Source organism: Brienomyrus brachyistius, chromosome 8 (genome assembly GCF_023856365.1).
Source record: "Brienomyrus brachyistius isolate T26 chromosome 8, BBRACH_0.4, whole genome shotgun sequence".
Lineage (NCBI taxonomy): Eukaryota > Metazoa > Chordata > Actinopteri > Osteoglossiformes > Mormyridae > Brienomyrus > Brienomyrus brachyistius.
Window position 1 is genome coordinate 10,619,091 of NC_064540.1, and position 19,769 is coordinate 10,638,859.

The window sequence follows — 19,769 nt, forward strand, 5'->3', positions numbered from 1 at the left end:
ATTAAAGGAATTAAACCAGTTCACTATCTGATATTTCACTGCAGGTTGCAGCTATTAACGATATAGAGTTATAACGATACAGATGAAACCCTGTCAATTATTTATTATTCCAAACATCCACTTTCCAAACCGCTTATCCTACTGGGTTGCGGGGGGTCCGGAGTCTATCCCGGAAGCAATGGGAACGAGGCAGGGAACAACCCAGGATGGGGGGCCAGCCCATCGCAGGGCACACTCACACACCGTTCACTCACACACGCACACCTACGGGCAATTTAGCAACTCCAATTGGCCTCAGCATGTTTTTGGACTGTGGGGGGAAACCGGAGTACCCGGAGGAAACCCCACGACGACATGGGGAGAACATGCAAACTCCATACACATGTGACGCAGGCGGAGACTCGAACCCGGGTCCCAGAGGTGTGAGGCAACAGTGCTAACCACTGCACCACCATGCGCCTTATTTATTATTATTATTATTATTATTATTATTATTATTAGTAGTAGTAGTAGTAGTAGTAGTAGTAGTAGTAGTAGTAGTAGTAGTAGTAGTAGTAGTAGTAGCTAGTAGTAGTCTCAGTTATGCTATGAGATAATAAATAAATAAATGGCTGCAAAAAAACTGCAGTATTGCCTGGTTTAGAATGTGAGTCTAACTGGACTGCAAAAGGCATAATGAAATGATTATTATTGTCTCTGATGTAATAATCGCATTGCATTCACTGAGATCAGGATTTACAGAAACATCTCTCTAATAGGGCCTTACGTGTGTGTGTGTGTGTGTCAGGTCAGTCCCCGCTGTGGTGACAAGAGGGGGCGGTCGCTCATGCTTGCCATTTAAACCTCGATTCTCCGCAGCCCTTTGAAATGGGTGAGCGCAGGGTATACTGGGATAGAAGAGACATGTTGGAGCATAAGCGGCTTGGGGGGGCTTAATATTCCCTCCCGCCGTGTGAGACGACCTCTGCAAGGAAGGTCATGCAGTGGCAGCCTGGCTGCTGTATCCCGCCGCTGAATCAGAGCCTTCTAAGAAAGCAGTGAACGGAGTAAATAAGAGGAGCAGTGTGCAGTGCCGTGACGTGGCATCGAGGACGACGTGGAGGACTTGGGTCCCCAAGGCCAGGCTGCGGGGGGCATTGAAGGCCACCTGGGATTTCGTGTGCAGCATGGAGACTAAGAGAAATCACCCAGAATGCTCTGCATGACACAAGGCCACGCTATGAGGCAGCTATTAGGCAGGGGTCATGCTATGCATTAAACACTCCCATATTTAATTCCTGAGTAGACGGTTTTATCCATTGAATCTGCAGCTCCCAGTTCAATTTATACAGTTGGGTGCTTTCGCTGAAGCAATTTGGATCCTTTTCTCAAGGGTACAAGAGCAGGACTTCTGTGGAAACCTCAATAGGCAGCCATTCTGCCAAAAATCAAGGCGTTTATCGGCCAGGAAACCTGCTACTGAGAAATTTAAAATAGAAGAGTATTTTCAGTCATAGCAGATGTGCAATAAGCCAGTGAATATCACCAAATGAACAAGCCTGGAATACAGCTGTTGTGTGTATTTAGTTCCTGGGCATAAAGGCTTTTTAAGAGCTGGCAGAAGCTTTAATATTGGTTAGATTCTGACTGGCAGGGCAAATTCCTAAGGTTATATTACACAGCAGTGGTCTACAGCCTGGCAATTCAGCTTTCGGGATGAGGAAAGTAAGACCTAATGTGTAAGCAATGGAATCTATCCGGAGTGAACCTCTGCCAATATACTCCATAAAATATAAAATAGCATGTCAAATCTATATTTCTTTAGCTCTTTTTACAGTACTCTCTGCCAATCTTCACATTTAATCTGTTTATTGAGCTGAATTTGTCTACTAAAGTATTTCAGGGAATACATCCTGTATTTGATTTTGAATGAAAACATTTTGATGCCAGGTCCATTTCCATAATCCTTACATTCCCTGATTCTGCTAGTCACTCAATAAACACCCAGACAGCACTTCAGCAAACCATACAAATGCTCAAGGTATGCCACTGCACTCTCTGATGGACCATAGCCTCAAGCCGGCCATTGGTCCTTCTGTGTCACATGGTCTGAGTCTCCTACTGTGCTCACATTCTTGAATGATCAATAAGTAAAATTCAACTGTGCTCGAAGGATCCATCTAAAAGTATTACCCATGAGATGAGGTGATCTTATATCATGTTGACGTCCTTGAATGCTAGAATTACATAATTGTGTTTGCAGAATGTTTGAACCTTTTTTAGCTTAGTAGTGACAGGTTAATAAGCAACCTTGAACCCCTTTGTGTAATAATAGCAACTTGTTTGCCTTTATTCTATTTGAACGCTGCCTGACCTGTTTTGTTCCCCAGCAAAGTGCTATGCTGCTGGCTGTTTGTTAACCTTCTGTCTCTGCATCCCCGCAGGTGACGGAAACCCCAAGGAGAGCAGCCCCTTCATCAACAGCAGCGATGTGGAGAAGAGCCAGCAATACGATGGCAAAAACATGGCCTTGTTTGAGGTGAGCAGCTGGCTCCAGTACTGGCTCCGGCACTGGCAGTGATTAATTGAGGGTTTGACAGGCTGCTGGATGCAGGTGAAGGGGACAGGGTGGCGAGTAAGTGCTTTTTTTATGAATATGATGGATACAGAATCTGACGCACTGCACTTTGCATTGGGCCAAAGCATAAGGCCACCTTAATCTCAAAGATACCTACTTACGTGTAGCAGGAAGCTATTCATTGTCACCTTTCAGTCTGCCAGCACATGCTCAAACATTCCACATGTAACCTCTTTTCAGTATTCCCTCTTTAAATATTTGATGCACAAATTAAAATGTCACTTTCTTTACTGTAATCTAGTGATTATATTATTCTATTCCATTATATATGGTCAAGATTTAGCCATGATCAAAACTTTATATGATATATACCTTATTTTACATGTATCCTGAATGTCCTGGAAGTCTGGATACGTCTTACTCTATGGGATTATACGAATGCTACATTTTTAATAAATTATTTAGCATATAAGCATTGTAGCTAGGTCTTGTATTTTTTGAGCTATAAGCTTCTATCAAAAGGTCACCGGTATAGACTTGAAATTAGGAGTAGGCTATCGCTCAATTTTCTCTCTCTCTCTCTCTCTCTCTCTCTTATTCTATCTCTCTTTCTTTCTGTGTCACTCTGTCTCTGAAAAGGAATGAGCTTCAGGCATGAATCTTAAAGGTTACATGTATGGGTCGCTAAATTTAACAGCATTTGGACACAAAATGCCATATTAATTAAATCCCTTGCTAAATATTTGTAGGTATACATATGCATTTGTGTGTATGTATTCAAGGTATCATTCTGATTGTTAATACAAAAGAATTATGTCCATTATTGATATCTATGGTTGAGTGAAAATGTCAATGCAGTTTTGCGGTACAGCCTGCTGTCAGTCACTGACTTGCTATTGCTGGCTCCACGTGTGTTTCGCAGGAGGAGATGGACACCAGCCCCATGGTGTCTTCACTACTCAGCAGCCTGGCCAACTATTCCAACCTCCCGCAGGGCAGCAAGGAGCACGAGGAGGCCGAGAACAACGAGGAGGCCCGCAAGAAGCCCGTCAAGGTACTGAACACCTCCGTGATGTTGAGATTTGACTCAGCCTTGTAGGTTAGACCTTGGGTATAGCCATCAAAGAAAGTATTTAACTGGAACGGAATATTCATAATGGAAATGGCCATGGACATTAATTATGTAGGGGGAGGGGGTTGTAATCAGGATCAGAATCAACCAATACAACCCCCCCTTCCTCCAATAATCATATCATCATTATGAATGTCTGGGGACCGCAGCCCCCTAACTTTCCGTCCAAAGTCACGCCCTTGGTTAAGGGTCTAGATATTTTTTCAGGTCAGGTTTCCCTGGGATTCTGCTCAGCCAACCTGGCCAAACTAAAGGCCTTGGAGGGATGTGGACAGGAGCGGGGTTGAGTTGATGACCGATACTCTTTATCATTTAATCCTACTAAATAGCCACGCTTGTGTTTTTTAGCCAATTAGCTATCAATGTTTTCCTTGTTAAGGGGCATCTTTGTGGTTCAGAGGGCTAAGCCTTTGCACCTGTAATCAGAAGGTTGTTGGTTCAAGCCTGGCCTTGGCTCATTTACGGGTCCTTGAACACAGCCCTTAACCCCTAGCTCTCTGGGTGCTGCTATGGGTGGCTGTCCTTCACAGCCAGCTGGCTTTCACTTACCGAGGAAAAAGATGGGGGAGGTGAAAAGAGAATTTCCCCATGGGGATCCACAAAATATCTATTATTATTTCTAGGGTGGGAGTAAACTTAAACATTTCTTTTGTTTCATAATGAAACATTGCTCGTTCCCTGGTTAGCACTGTTAGCTCACACGTTAGCTCTGTGTTCGTGGAGTTTGTATGCTTTTCTCATCTCATGTTGGTTTCCTCCTACAGTTCAAAGACATGCAGTTAGGCCATTTGGTGCTTTTAAATTGCCAGCAGTCTGCCCTGTGTATGGAGTTTACCCCCAGTCTTGTGCCCTGTGCTGCCTGGGATAGACCCAGTGTCCCCCTTCAATCCTGACAGGATAAGTGGGTAGAAAACGAATCGATAACAAAACAACAAAGGCAGCATGCTAATCGGGGGTCTGTGGTCCCCATGAAGCATGTCTTTTTCTTTTAGCCAACATAGAAATTCTGCATTAATACAAACATTTTGAATACTAATATTTTTAAGCGCAAAATAAATTGATTGGCAGAGAATAACAAATTCAGGGAGCGAGACGCCATCAGGTGCTTTTCATTCATTCATTTTTTCCCCCCTCAAACCCAAAAGCTTCTTGTCAGATGTGTTTGTTGAAGCCTACCGGCCGCTGGTAACGTGCCTTTCCCCACATAACTAGTGATTCATAAAGGTACTGAAGCTGCAAACGCATGACCTGTGATTTGTAGTCATGACCGAAATGTCGAAAGCTTAATAAATTAGGGTGCGTAATTGTAAAATGAGGATTGTGGTTTTTAGATGTAGGTTGTAGTTGAGGATTGTAGTTATGTGGCACAGCTACACATTTGCAACCCGGAAAATGGGTTAGCTTTTCATAACATTACGAGATCCTCATGATATTTAAGAACAGTTACTTCAGAAATAAATTTATCTCTATACCCTGAACCACAATAACAAAAACTGAAGTAAAAGAACCAGTCCAGGCTTATTGGGAAATTAAAATTATATAAATAATTATGAAAAACCCAGGCAGTCACATGACTAACCTTATGGAACCTTCAGATTCCCCCCCCCCCACGTAATTACTTCCTCAGGATCCCTGATGATATTTAATTACCCACCACAAAAAGGTTTTACACCTTTCTAGACTCGATGACAATACAGCTGTGAATAATTTAACACACGTGTCCATACTGTACCAATAATGGAAGAAACACAGATGAAATATTATACATTTTGTTTCCTTGATGAGACCGTCCTGCCAGAGATAATCCTCCACATCTTCTTTCATATTCTCCCTTAATTAGCTGCCGGTGCCAAAGCAGCTGCTCTCCAATCAATCCCCGTTTCAAAGAAAATCTCCACATCACAGCAAGTGCTATTTAATTAACAATGTTGCACTTTTTCCCATTCACCAGAATAAGAAAGCTTTTCAGCAAATCTCGCACATACATCTAATTTGTTAAGACACAATTCTCATTATTCTTTTGATGATTTGGTGGGGACCTGAGTACAGGTGGCTGTGCTTGACAAACAGTTATGGTTTTTTCAGCAGCTCGTTTGCAGTAATTCTATTTGATGATGTTATTTTGCACATTTTGAAATGTGCTACATGTGTACAGTAACATTTTTTATTCTCCATGTGTGCTAAATGTGTAGATGTTGTAACTAATGTCCATGCACAAATAAATATAGCTTTTGTGGCTTCCTAACATTGATTGACATTGCCTATGAAAAGATCTGTTTATCAGAATTTATCCAAATTGTTCTAAAACAATTGTTCATGCTATGGAGAGCATGATGGGGTTGGCAAAGAGAAGCATTCCAATGTACCTGTACTAGTGCAAATGGCAGATGAAGCATGTTTGTTTGTTAAAACAAATGCAGAAAACAATTTGTGTTTTTAAGGCCTTTGACTCGGCCCATTGGCTCAGCTCCAAATGAATGGACACTTGTAAAGGAGCCCTGCATTCGCTGTGTGTAGGTTGTAGGTGTTGCTCCTAGCCTGTGTCCCTTCCAGCCTGGCGCCTGGCGTCCCCCATCCCCTTTTGGCACCTGGAGTCGCTGGTTCATCCTGATAATCATTGGCGATCGCGTTCGCTGTTCTTCCCCATCCCTTCTGTTCCAGCACCGTTCAATAATTCATCACACATGAGCAGCAGCACATTAGCACTGTCAGGCTGTACTTGTGCAACAGAGCATGAAGGCAGCATTACAAGCCCCCCCCCGCCCCCAGCCATCTATATTCTGTAATAAGTCGTGCTGCTGTTTCTGGGCCCCCGCCTTAGCTCACTCATTTTATCTCCCTCCACCTCATCCCCTCGTTTTATCGGCCAGCTGCAGCCGCAATCCACCGGAGAGGAAACGAAATCGGGCAGGTCACATGACTCAGAGTGAGCTTTTTAACCGGGACGTACTGAACGGCATCGCCAGGCAGAGGAGGGGCACGTTAAGTCGGTAGCTACCCTTATCCCTGTGCTTATCATAGCTCTTGAGCAGGCAGGCCAAGCCTACAAAGCAGCTGTAAGCAGGAGTCATGTGACTGGCCACTAGTGCTGGTGAGAGAGCAAGACATTTTTATTTCCTGTGGCTGGAATTGTCATAAACTGTCAATGACAGATTTAGTTGACTTCCCACTAGTTACTGGTTATTGGTTGTCACTGTATTCAGTCGGACAGTAACCGACACGTTATAACCTAGAAGTGATATAAGAATGATACCATTTTGGCTTATTGTCTGAAGGCGAGGGACAGCATGTGTCTGCAGCCTCACACCTCTGAGACCCGGGTTCGAGTCTCCGCCTGCGTCATATGTGTGTGGAGTTTGCTCCGGTTTCCCCCCACAGTCCAAAAACATGCTGAGGCTAATTGGAGGTACCAAAACAGCAATCAAAAAACGAAAGTCTTTTATTCTGTTTGGTTACTTATGGTTAAGGGTAAGGCTGGGTAGGGCTTACGGTTGTCATCGCATTAGGGTTTTACCTATAGAAATGAACTGAGGGTCCCTGCCTTGTGCAGCCATGGACCCCACATTCCCTGATGTCCAGTGCTCACAGAAAATGAATAGATGGATGGATGGACTTTAAGGCTATCATTATCCTTCTCCGTTTCTCCTTCGTTCTTTCCCTACAGTCAAACATTGACACAGGTTCCTTATTTGGTTCTGTGTGTGTGCCGTAATTGCCATGGAACATCAGAGAAAACACTGATGGTGTATTTATAGCACAGTCACTTCCCCATTAGGTGAGTCACTCACAGAAAGTGTCATAATGGACGTTTGAATGTTCCATCTGTGACTGTCTTTTACCTTTCTTTGTAGCCAACACTGATATTTTTGATTTGACTGGTTGATTAGGGAGCGCCAAGGGAGTTGCTTATATTAGGTTATTTATTAAATCGTTGCAAACTATTACTATAAAGTCATTGTATTCCCTTATTTTGTATAAAATAATTGATTTTGATACAGCAGGTTCAGCTGAAGGATAAAACCACATGAAAGAGTTTTTGGAGTGTTGGGGGAGAAAAGCAAAACTACACGAGAGAAAAAATCAGAACTAAACACTCATGAAGGGCAACCAAACAATGTCCTCTTATCGTGTGCAGAAATACGGAACGGTACCGCTAGCCGTACAGAACTTGGTATGTTTCCCTCTAACCTGGTCTTATGTATAATCATATGTATAATCATATATGTGCTTTCATATTTCTAATTAAGAAACACAAGGATCAGGTGGAAAAAAATGACACAAAACTCATGCCATTACTTGATTTATCCTCCTAGGAAACACAGCATTTCCCACAACGAATTAATTAACGTCACGTTTTTAGGATAAAGTGGGTGATTATGTTGGGGCAAAGTTTCACTTTAAATACAACAGTGAGCAAATGAAGCTATTTTCATCACTTGGTTATTTGTCATCAGTTGGGTCTTCATGTTTAGAAGGGATGCATGAGCCTACAGGTGACTTCCAGCTGTGGAGAAGGCAGGGGTGGGCGAGTGAACACGAGTGGCTGGAAATTAGCAGCCGGGTGGCATAGCCTGGTTGTGCCGCAGCTGGAGGGTCTTCCCTGGGGGGGGGCAGGGGGGGAGGAGGCATATCAGCACCTGAGCCCAACGGCAGGGGATCATGGCCATGTCCCAGAGAGCCACCTAGGCATCTCCCTGTCCTTTGCAGCCTGGGAGGGGCCCCAGGTGTGGCCCCCCCGTCTCCTGGGTTACAGTATGCATTGCTTCTGGTCCACCACTCGCCTGCCTTCTGCTTGCCCCGCCCCCCACGCACCCCCCCAGCCCCAAGGGAGTGACCATAAGACTGGGTCATTCATGTCCCAAAAGAGTTCACTGAAAACAGGAAGCAGCAGTTTCCACAAGACACTCAATTCTAGTCATATTATTACATTTATTTATTTACATTTATGTATTCAGAAGACGTTTTTATCGAAAGTGACTACAAATGCTGCAAATACTACATTTTTAATAGTTTTTGATAGTTTTTCCCCATATTTGTAATTATAATTAAATGTTATAATAATAAACATAGTAAGACACTTTTCTTTTAATTAATGAAAAGCTTGCAACGAAAAAGAATATTTTTCATGATGATGCATGACTACTTTCTTTTTTATTACACTGCATAAAAATATGGTTTTGCCTTATGATACTGCATATTCATCTTATTTTCTAGATGTTGTTATTCTGGATTAAAATTAAATGAATAATGTCACATGAGCATTGTGTTGTGCATTGCTTATGTCCAGCTGGTGTATACTTACAATACTATATGAAAGACTTATAAATGCATATCAAAAATTCCTTTATTTTCTGGTTTATGTGAGAGTAATAGTACTTGTAACAACTTTGACTTCTTAACTATACGAGTACATATAACACTCCAGTCAGTTTTAATAAGCAATTTTCAATATCGATTCTAGTATGTTCTACTATGGAAAAGGCTTTTAATGATACGTCAAGTTGATGACTCAGTAATTACCGACAGAAACACCTCAAAACAGATAATGATCCAGCTCTGCCTCTAAAAATAGGTGTTCCATCCAAACCCTTTATCCAAACCTCATTAGTTGGCAATATATATTCCGCAGATTGTCTGAGGTGGCTTGCTAAACATCGTCATCCTTTTCCAGGGGCAGATTGTTGCCAATATATCTGTCATTTTGTAAAATGTAAGTGCAACATAAGAGTGTGATTAAATATTCTCCGTCCTGCTTTTCTAGAACTACAGCATCAGTAGGTGTGAGGTGCCACTAAACTCATTGTATTATGCACATAACGGAAAAACAGTGCTGTGCAATAGTTGGTGACACTTACTACTCAAGTACAAATCATGACCAAATATAATAACTGCATGAAATACATGAATCATTATGCATCGACCGATGATGAACAGTTATGGGATCAGTCTGTAACTAACACGTAGCTTCTGGTTAATTAATATATTAAGTAAGAGTGTCCTACTACATCATCAGTGCCTCCTCAAGTAAAGTGTTTACTAAAAGTCTTAGACAGTCAATGAAAACGATATTTAAATGATCTTCATATCTGTGTTAAACTGTCTGTAAATGTGTGTTAGCTTAGCCATTTCCAAACCTCTCTGAATGTCACCCAGGTTCGAGCCCTGGTTCCTCCTGACCCCATCAAAGTGTCCTTGAGCAAGACACTGAACCCCAAATTGCTCCCGGTGAGCAGGTTGGCACCTTGCATGGCAGCCTCCGCCACCGGTGTGTGAATGAGTGTGTGGATGGGTGAATGTGAGGCATGAAATGTAAAGCGCTTTGAGTACTCGTAGGAGTAGAAAAGCGTTATATAAATGCAGTCCATTTACCATTTACCATTTACCCCAGTGTATCGTGTAATCATCCAATATACCCATGTCTTTGTTGACTGGAATGAACGTTTTGTGTCTTCGTCTTCTTTTAACTTTGACCTATCTGGGTTTGTATTGCAGTGGTTCCTATATGTTTGTTCCATTATAAAGAATCAGGTTTCAAAAATTTCAACTGTATCCTTGAAAACACTTGATAAAAGTGAGGCATGTTTAGAACACTGAGATATAGAGCCCCTTAGGTGTCATGGTGGGAAAAAAATATTATCTCTGAGTAGTTCGTGACCTGAAATTGCTTATTCGTGCTCTCGAGTTACTAATCCGTGTTTTCTTGCTACTTAATTTGTGCTCTTGAGTTAGTAATCCGTGCTCTCAAGTTACTAACTTGCGCTCTCGAGTTACTAATTCCTCCTCCGCTCTCCGACTGGTGATTAATTAGAGAAGACAAACTGTACACATTCAAGAGCACGAATTACAAATTCAACAGCACAAATTAGTAACTAGAGAGCACGGATTAGTAACTCCGTAGCATAAATGACTAACTTGAGCGTATGAATTAGTAACTCGCGAGCACGAATTACAGATTCGAGAGCACAAACTACTACGAGATAATATTTTTTTCTACCATAATACCTATGGGGTTCCATACTGAGAGAGTACAGGCGAACAATTCGTCACCTTAAGCAAACTTTAATCTCAATGCACATTGCTGCATTTACTGTACAGCCACGAGTCCTCGCAGTTCATGGATGAAACGCTAAACTGAAGCCCATTAAATATCTGAAAGGTGGTGAAGATGATCACGGTGACATTTGTGTAGAATAAAAAAGAAATGCTATTATAATGGGGTATTTACTTCTACCATGCACTGGCATCCTGTCCAGGGTGTAGGCTAGTCTCCTGCCCTGTTCTGGCTGGGATGTATGGATGGATGAATGATGTATGGATTGGTGAATGGATGGGAATATGGTAATATGTATTTAATGGACTGTAGCCCCATTGTTCTATAATAGAACAATAGAAATGAGGGATATAAGATACACATACAGAAGATACAGAAATTCTTCAATACAAGCAGCTCCTGCTTCATAGTGTAGCCTATGAATTACCTTTAATAATACTTCCCAACTACAGAGTGGCGCATCTAGGCATTTTTCCATTGCTCACATGGTATACCTCCAGCTTACTCACTGAGCTTTTCTCTGCATTTGGTTATTTACAGGCTTTGCCCCTGTCTTGCTTGACAACCAGTTTATTGCCATAGTTACCAAGTCTGAAATAACCGGTCTTTGTAAAGGTTCCCTCGGAGCATGTGGCTTTTGATGGTATTACTAACTGTTATTTGTGTTTCAAAGACAATTGAAGATGACAGTTTTCTCTCCTCTAAGCAGGTAAATATTTTACTGAAAACACACAGATCGCGCCTTAATATATTTTTGTCTGTCAATATCTCATCTGTTTGAAGGATGTTTTATTGAATTAAGGCGTAGCCAAACTGTCAGATTGAAGAGTGATTGTATTTAGAAACAGGTATCTATTTCTTTTCAGCTAACAAATAAATGGATACATTGAAATGAGCAATAAGCAGCAATGAAAAAAAATGGTTATGTTATGTTATGAGAGCACTTTCAAAACTGTCATATACCAAATTCTGTACTAGAAATAGCTTCTTTTCATTATAAAAAGTACATTTCCTACCTTATGCTTATACCAGTCACCCTTCTAACCCTATTTCTATTATTATTGTCTTTATTTCCAAATACAGAGTCTGGTTTATATATCTATCATTATTTCATTCATTTTACATTATGGTTCGAGCTAGTGATACAATATCAGGTTACATAATGGTTTTCCGACAGGCTGGCGCTGATTTTCAATGTGCTGTTTAATAAAACACCCTTTAATCAGGAAATGTTATGAGTTTTATTGATCTGCACATTCACGGTCTTTCATCCTGTCCTGATTCTAAGTTATCATCAGGATTCAGTGCATTAATGAGATATTGCATTTATGCCAATCTCTCTCACAGGCCGTATTTTATTGAGTTAAAGCCTTTTCCCTGTGATTTTCCTTTCCTCTTCCATGGTCCAGCTCATTACATTTTCTGGTGAATCTCTAGATGAAGCTACAATAGAAGGAAATCTAATTGCAACATATTGATGTGAAGGGGTAGTAAAAAAGGAGATTTATAGAACAATAACTTCGATGATAACCATTCCAGATTTGGACTCTAAGACATATTATGCGCTGACTATGTATTGGAAAGGCTTTATCAGATGCCAGGCCTCTCAGATTCAACGCTGTACACTAGAGGTGTGTACTAGTTTTGGCTCTTTGTAAGCCTACTTTTAGCTCCTGGTCTGCTTTTGGGTCCAGCCTCTCAGCAGAACAAACAGTAGTGCTCATCGTCATAGTAACAGAATGCCCAAGACTTTACCAAGAACATCCTATTATAGGTGGAGGAGCATAGTAACTCCTGCAAACGTGTTTGTTACAGTTATTGCTTTCGGACACAGAAGTGAGCAAGATTTCCGACGTAGCAGGGAGATATTTTGAAATTAACTGTTGCACATGGATGAAATGGTTTCCCTGATGTTCATTGGCTCCCATCCACTGTTGATTCTCTCATCAGTTAAAGCTAAGTAGGAATTTTGATACAGGTAACTATGTTTTGAACACTCATGCATGCAGTATGTGTTTCAGGCAGAATCTACTCACAAAGAGATCAGGTACTAAGGTGTTGTACTGGCTCAGTTGACCTTTGCCGGTATAATTATCCCAAAGAGGCTAATAAGGTTGTTCTGCATTGTTTTTCCTTCGTCACACTGGCAGGTTCACGTTCTAAACGCCAGTTAAATAAACCATACCATCTAACACAATGTACAGTATAACATGCAAGTGCACTCCAGAATTTCTACAGCATGGCTAATGAAGCTGGTATGTTTTTCCTGGTTTTAAAAAGGATGTCAGTAATATAGACCTGACATTTGTCCTCAAGGTTTGCTGTTGACACCAATTCTGCTTTGACCGGATTTCTCACATTCATTTTAAAGTGAGCCACTTGAATGTGGAATGCCTGTTAGCGATCTGGCTCATGTTTCAGTGGCCTGTTTCCCCTAAATAATAGTAAATCAGTCCTGGTTTTACCTATACATATATCTGGAATCACAGATGGACAGGATGGTGTGTATTTACCACAGGGTCAACATTTGTTACCTGTTCTGCTTGAAAGAATAATGTAACATGGAAAATTAATTGCTCTACTTGTTTTAGCAACTATGAAGACCATACGGACTCGCACAAAAATGGTAACGACTTGTTTGAGTTTGAAGAATGCCTACATTACAGGCACAAGTGCCAGATTCTTCTGATCCAGGCACATCTTTGCCAGCTGCAGTGTGGGCTCATTTGGCCTCAGTGTGAAAGCTTTATATCCACATCAAGGCTCTAGTTTCTCATTGAATGCGGCTCTTTGTGGAGACCTGTATCAGAAGAGGCCTTCCCCTGAGACCCTCACAAAGCGTCAGCAGAGTGTAGAGAGCCTGTTTGCTGGAACCCATCTGCAGCAGTCACCCACAAGATCCTTATTTGTTCATCTCATTAATTTTCAATTGCCACAAGAAAGCCTTTCTGGGTTTTTACTCTGTTCAGCTCTCGTTTAGAGACACCAGTGTATTTAACTGTTAATGAGTCATGTGTACTCAGTGTAAGGATAGAGAGAATCCAAGGGCTCCTGTCTCAAAGGGCTTTGCCTCTGTTTGTCCCCCAGGCTCCACGAATGGGCACCCTGATGGGCGTCTACCTGCCTTGCCTGCAGAATATCTTTGGGGTGATCCTGTTCCTGCGGATGACCTGGCTGGTCGGCATTGGAGGGGTGCTGGGGACCTTCATCATTGTCTTTATGTGCTGCTCCACTGTAAGTACGCCCCCCCCCCCCCCCCAAAAAAAATAAATAAATAAATAATAAAAATCATTTACTTCTATATCGTCCCAGGAAGGACCTTGTTAAACTTGAGTTAGCTTGCTTTGCTAAAAATGTTAATTCCACAAAATGAAAGCCACTTTAAAATATCAAAGTAGATTTGAACAGATGCATCTAAGCTATTAATTAGCCTGAAATGTTTATAAAACAAGCAGATTTTGGATATTGCTGTTTCCTAAAAAAGAAATATGCACAATTTATTAGTAATAAATGCAGTACATGTAAGCTGTTGTACACAAATTTCTAACCCCTAAAAAAAGACAGACCTGAAGCAGACAGTGAAAGACTTCACACAGAGAACTCAATGCTGTTACACCACTTGGATGCTCGCTCCCCCACCCCCACCCCCACCCCACAATAATCCGAGTGGGATGGAAAACAGAAGCACACTGCACACGGATGGGGTGACGGATATTTATTTGGAGCCAGTTCAATGAAATGCTGGGGAGGAATTAAAGCAAATCGCAGACATTTTGGCATCAACACAAGGCACAGTAACACAAAATGGACATCGGATTATGAACAAGGCTTCCGCTTGGTGTAGGATCCGGCATCTGGATCTAGGTCTGTCTTCAAGGCTTTGAATAAAAAGCAGAAACTTACATTATAACACTCATGCACTGATAAATTCTACTCAAAGAAAAACATCAACATGTGGCCTCTATAACTGCCAAAATGCTCTTTATATTATATGTTCCATTACATATGCTTCTAAATGAACATATACTGCTAGATGAACAGAACGTGTGCCTTATATATATGTGTATGTATGTATATGTGTAAGGCCCCCCCACTCATGTAATACATATAAACACACGTGTACACCGCATCACACACCAACACAAGCCAAAATTAAGGCAGCTATATTATCTTTCTTACCCTCAGCTCTGAACGAGCAAGAATCCCAAAAATGTTCAAATTCCCAACACAGATATATCAGACAATCCATCCCCTACATCCCTCCCCTCAGCTGGGACAATGTCCGCGTCCAGATCGATGAAGAGCCTAGGGACACTTCTACTGGTATATGAAGTCTTCACGGCTTGGGAGGCCAAAAGAGACTTTTAAAAATGAGTTAAAAATAAAGTTAAGAAATGTCTTTGGAATAACAAGGAATCCAGCAGGATTTACTTCTAAGGAGCTTATGGATATACAAGAATAAAGGGTAGCATGAGAAAAGATTTCAGCTGGGAGGCTTCACCGTAGCTCAGGCTCGCAGTGAGAGCAACGGTGAAGGAGGCTAAGCCATCGTCTCTCTCTCAAAGCTGAGCAGGATCTCAAATCACCCTTGGAGGTACAAACTCTTATCACATTTGTATGTAGCAGCCTCACCCTGAGACATGCAGGGACCCGTGGTTTGCCCTTTTCTACACACCCAATCAGTCAAGCTCGCTCAAGGACGTATATGACTATGCAAATTCTCGATCTTAAAATTAAGATAGTACCTTATGCTATCAGACTTTTTGCTATGTATCCTAAGGGCTAGTTTAGCTTAATGTAACTTTGGCTCTGGAGCTGTACAGTGAGCGTGTGAATTTCACTCTTGGCGCGTTGCGGCGGGCGCCAGACGGAGCCCGTAATTGGTGGCCTCAGGCTGCATGGACGTGAATGGAAACTGACCGTTTCAAAAGCCGATTAGCCGGTGAACGTGTTGCAGGCGAGGATCTGCTGCAGAGCCCATCCAGCTTCAGTGGGACCCACTGAAAAAATGCATCTGTATCTGTCCCCCCCCCCACGCGGTGAGGCCAGTCACTTCATCACAGTGAGCTGCGGCGCCTGCTATCAGCTGACAACAGAGAAATCCGTGAGAGACCTACTTTGTCCCGCCATTCTGAGTGTCTGCACACCTAGGGTGCAGTCAGATATTGTGTTTTCAGCTGTCTCCGACATCAAGAACTACATAAACAAGCTCTCCAGAGACAGTATAAGGGTTTAAAAGATGGCAGAATGTCTTGTTTTATGCTATTTTGTCCTCGGCCACTCTCTTCTTAATCGTCTGCAGCTTAGACTTCATTAGCATTCCCACCACAGCCTCTGGACTGACTGGAGCTTTTACTGAGAGACACTTTACTGTAGACCTTGTGAAATGCAAAGGACTTCCTGACTAAATTAGAGGTCTGTGATCCGACTGAAGCCCCATGGGCTCTGATTTAGTATCGTGTTTCAGGCCAGGTATAGGGTCAGTTTTTTATACATGACTATTTTTTTTTTTGCAAATCGCTTTTGCCGTTTACTGGGTCCATTACTCGTTTGTGCTTCCCATTACCACCCCCAACACCCACCCCCTCTTTTCTCTCGTCTACCAGCTACCTAGCAAGAATCTGACTACCAATGGAAGAAATATGGCAAAAGCTCGTAAATGTTTCAACATACGCGTATGACTAATCTTTTCATAATTTGGGGTTTGGGTGAAGTTCGGGTTTTAGATTTGCTAGTACTATTTGGGCTCAGGTCAGGTTCCGTCTCTAGGTGTTGGGCACTGGCTGTATTCAGGCTTTAATTTCAGGTCCATGCAAGACTAAACTGAATCGTGTCACCATGTATTGGAATGGAGTATACAAGGCTTGACATGTTAGCCATTTAACAAGACTGGGTCTCTTCATCAAATATTTACTGCAGTAACCTTGTTTGATTAGGTTGTGGCAAAGCCGTTTCGTTAAAAATTTATGCTGTATTGACATCTGAAACTCCCACCAAATAAAAGCAGTGAAATCAAACCAGTTGTCCTACATGCTGTACATGATTGATGATTGGTCGATTGTCGAATTTGTAAAACAGAACATTAAACTGAGATTGTCTTGTTTTACCGGGATTATTGCTGCCTTATACCTCCAGGGTTGGAGGCTCAAATATCACCTTTGTTCTCTGTGTGTAGAATCTGCATGTTCTCCATGATTTTCCTGGGTCTTCCCATATTCCAAAGACATACAGTGATGCCTAGCATTGTCTTTCCATTGCCTATATTGTATGACTGTGTATGTGCCCTGTGAAGGAATCCCATCTGAGGCATAGCTCTATGATGCCCTGCCATCCTGATGCACCAGGACAATGGATGGTTGGTTTATGGTGATTGGTTGTTTGCCGTGTTGTACTGTAGGTACACCTAGCTAGCAGCGGCCAGGACCCACTTTAACCATGAGAACTGCTTCAACGATAAATGAGTCACATCACTGTTGTGCTGAGTTGCTATTTTTGAATTGGTAGCCTTCCAGTTAGCTTTAACGAATCTGGCCATTCATCTCTCACCTTTCTCATTAACAAGGTGTTTTTACCCGCAGAAATGCCATGGATTGGGCCATTATTTTGTTCATCACACAAGTTTTCTTAAGCTCCAGACTCTGTATTGTGTGAGGATTGCAACCAGTGATTGTTTCTGAGATGCTTGAACCACATCAGGCAGATATAATCAAAAGACGTTTAAAATCACTAAAATCGCACTGGGACACAGCGAGTCTGTGCCAGGTAGCATCTGGCAGGGGACATCATGGACAAAATGGCAGCCCTTGGAAGGGCAAGAGCGCAGATTATAGTTTATAGCATGAGGAAACGATAAAACAGAGGGAACATCTACCAACATACAGCAATGGGAGCTGAACCCCCCAAACCCTGAAAATAAAGATTGAATTTCAACAGAACTATCCATCCATCCATCCATTTTCCAAACCGCTTATCCTATTGGGTTGTGGGGGCTCCGGAGCCTATCCCGGAAGCAATGGGCACGAGGCAGGGAACAACCCAGGATGGGGGGCCAGCCCATCGCAGGGCACACTCACACACCATTCACTCTCACATGCACACCTACAGGCAATTTATTAACTCCAATTAGCCTCAGCATATTTTTGGACTGTGGGGGGAAACCGGAGTACCCGGAGGAAACCCCACGACGACATGGGGAGAACATGCAAACTCCACACACATGTAACCTAGGCGGAGACTCGAACCCGGGACCCAGAGGTGTGAGGCAACAGTGCTAACCACTGCACCACCATGCCGCCCCTTCAACAGAATAAAACACCAGTAATTGAAAAATAAATAAAGGAATACAAGTTTCACAAATTCACTTGTATTATTTTTTCGGAAGAAAACCTCACTTTCTCCTTTCAACTCTCATCTTTATTCAGTTACAATTTATATTGTGAGGAAATGAAAATCATCTGCAGGAGTAGCAGCTAGATAAAACTCAGAAGGTATATTTTGAAAAGCCATGCTGTTAAACGCCTGCTGTTCTATTCAATGCCAAACAAAAACGCTTCATTGTATAGCCTGGGTGCATCGATGTAGCTCTTCAGGTTGATTTGTCCAGTGGTGTGAAGACAATATAATGTGTATATTTTTGTTTTCTGAAGTTTATTTTAAAAACCCAAAACCCAAGGTTTGACATTTACGGAGCTTTCATGGTACAGTTTGTGTTTTCTTATTTTGCTTAATTTACTACATTTTTGCTTAATTTTGTCGCTTAATTTTTATATTAATTCTCTTGGTTGAGATTTATACTGTTAAAGTAACCACAGTCGACACTCACAAGACTGTAGATACAACCTGATCTTTAGAATAAATATGTCAATTTAAGAGATGTTATTTAAGTTTTGCAGATTTTTTATTTTATTTTTAGTTTTCACAAATAAACTTCTAGGAAGTTATACTGAAAGGGACAACTTTCAGATCAGTTAAAGTAAAGCCACTGGGAATGTCGTATTTTAAGTCTTCCTTTAAGTTCTGTTTTCTCTGCTGGATCACCGTCGATTTCCTTCTTCTTCAATTTCACTCCCCATCAGATAAAAAGAAGTAAAACAATTACCATCTTATCTCACCTCTTCAGAGGGCTGGACTCACTTCATTATTACCCGATTAGAGTAATTCAGCAGCAGCCCAATGACAGTTTAGGACACGCGAATCTATCTAGAAGACAAGCTAATCATATTAGTGCCCAGCTTCCTCTATCTAAACAAAGACAGTAAATAACTCCTAGAACAAGGGAAGGCAGTTCAGTGCAATATGGGACAATAACGTATGATTTCACTGTCCTCCTTCTTTTCTTCTCTTCAGACGTTCTTCTCATTTTTAGTCTTCCGCAAACATTACTGGGTTCCCAGGCTTCAGGAAGTGTAGACTTTTGTGTCTTCAGCTCAACCGCATGTTATCACTGATATGTCATTTACCGTTTTTTCCACTGGTTTTAATATTTATTTACCGATCAATTTTGCTCTCGCTGTGTTTGTTTTCCCCATGGCCAACGTGGTACACAAAAAAAAGCCCATAATCCTGTAGTGCCCCCTCCCTCTGCATAGATACACCTTGGAAAGCAGACGAGATTATAAGAAAAATCATTCTATTGAACCTTTTGCAAGAAATATGGAATCCACAATAGTACTTTTCCAGCTAGACCGATAGGGAAATGAAATGGGTATGTTTGTAACACACTCAAACATTGACATTTTACTTATCTTAACTCTCCAGAGCTATAATTCTCTAAATATTTGGTTCCAGTGACAACAAAATGACAGAGCATGTATCTGTTGACTCTGCTTGTTTGGACACAGTGAAGATGACCAGAATGAAAATCATGCCTCTCACTGGATTCTCCCTCTGTCTCTTCCTACTTGCATTTTTCAGACTATGCTAACCGCAATTTCTATGAGTGCCATCGCCACCAATGGAGTTGTGCCTGGTGAGTAAGCTTCTTCTCACGGCATGTGTGTGTTTGAGTGTTTGCAGGGCTTTTTTCATTC

The 19,769-nt window shown here is 41.8% G+C and overlaps 1 protein-coding gene across 1 annotated transcript in view; it reads left to right on the forward strand.

Moving 5' to 3' along the window:
- The window catches only part of slc12a5a (solute carrier family 12 member 5a), a 174,291-nt gene that overhangs the window by 128,651 nt on the left and 25,871 nt on the right, over positions 1-19,769 (forward strand). The window contains 4 exon segments of the mRNA XM_049023739.1: positions 2,424-2,518; positions 3,480-3,611; positions 13,828-13,974; positions 19,654-19,708. Coding sequence (XP_048879696.1) covers positions 2,424-2,518; positions 3,480-3,611; positions 13,828-13,974; positions 19,654-19,708 — 429 coding nt within the window.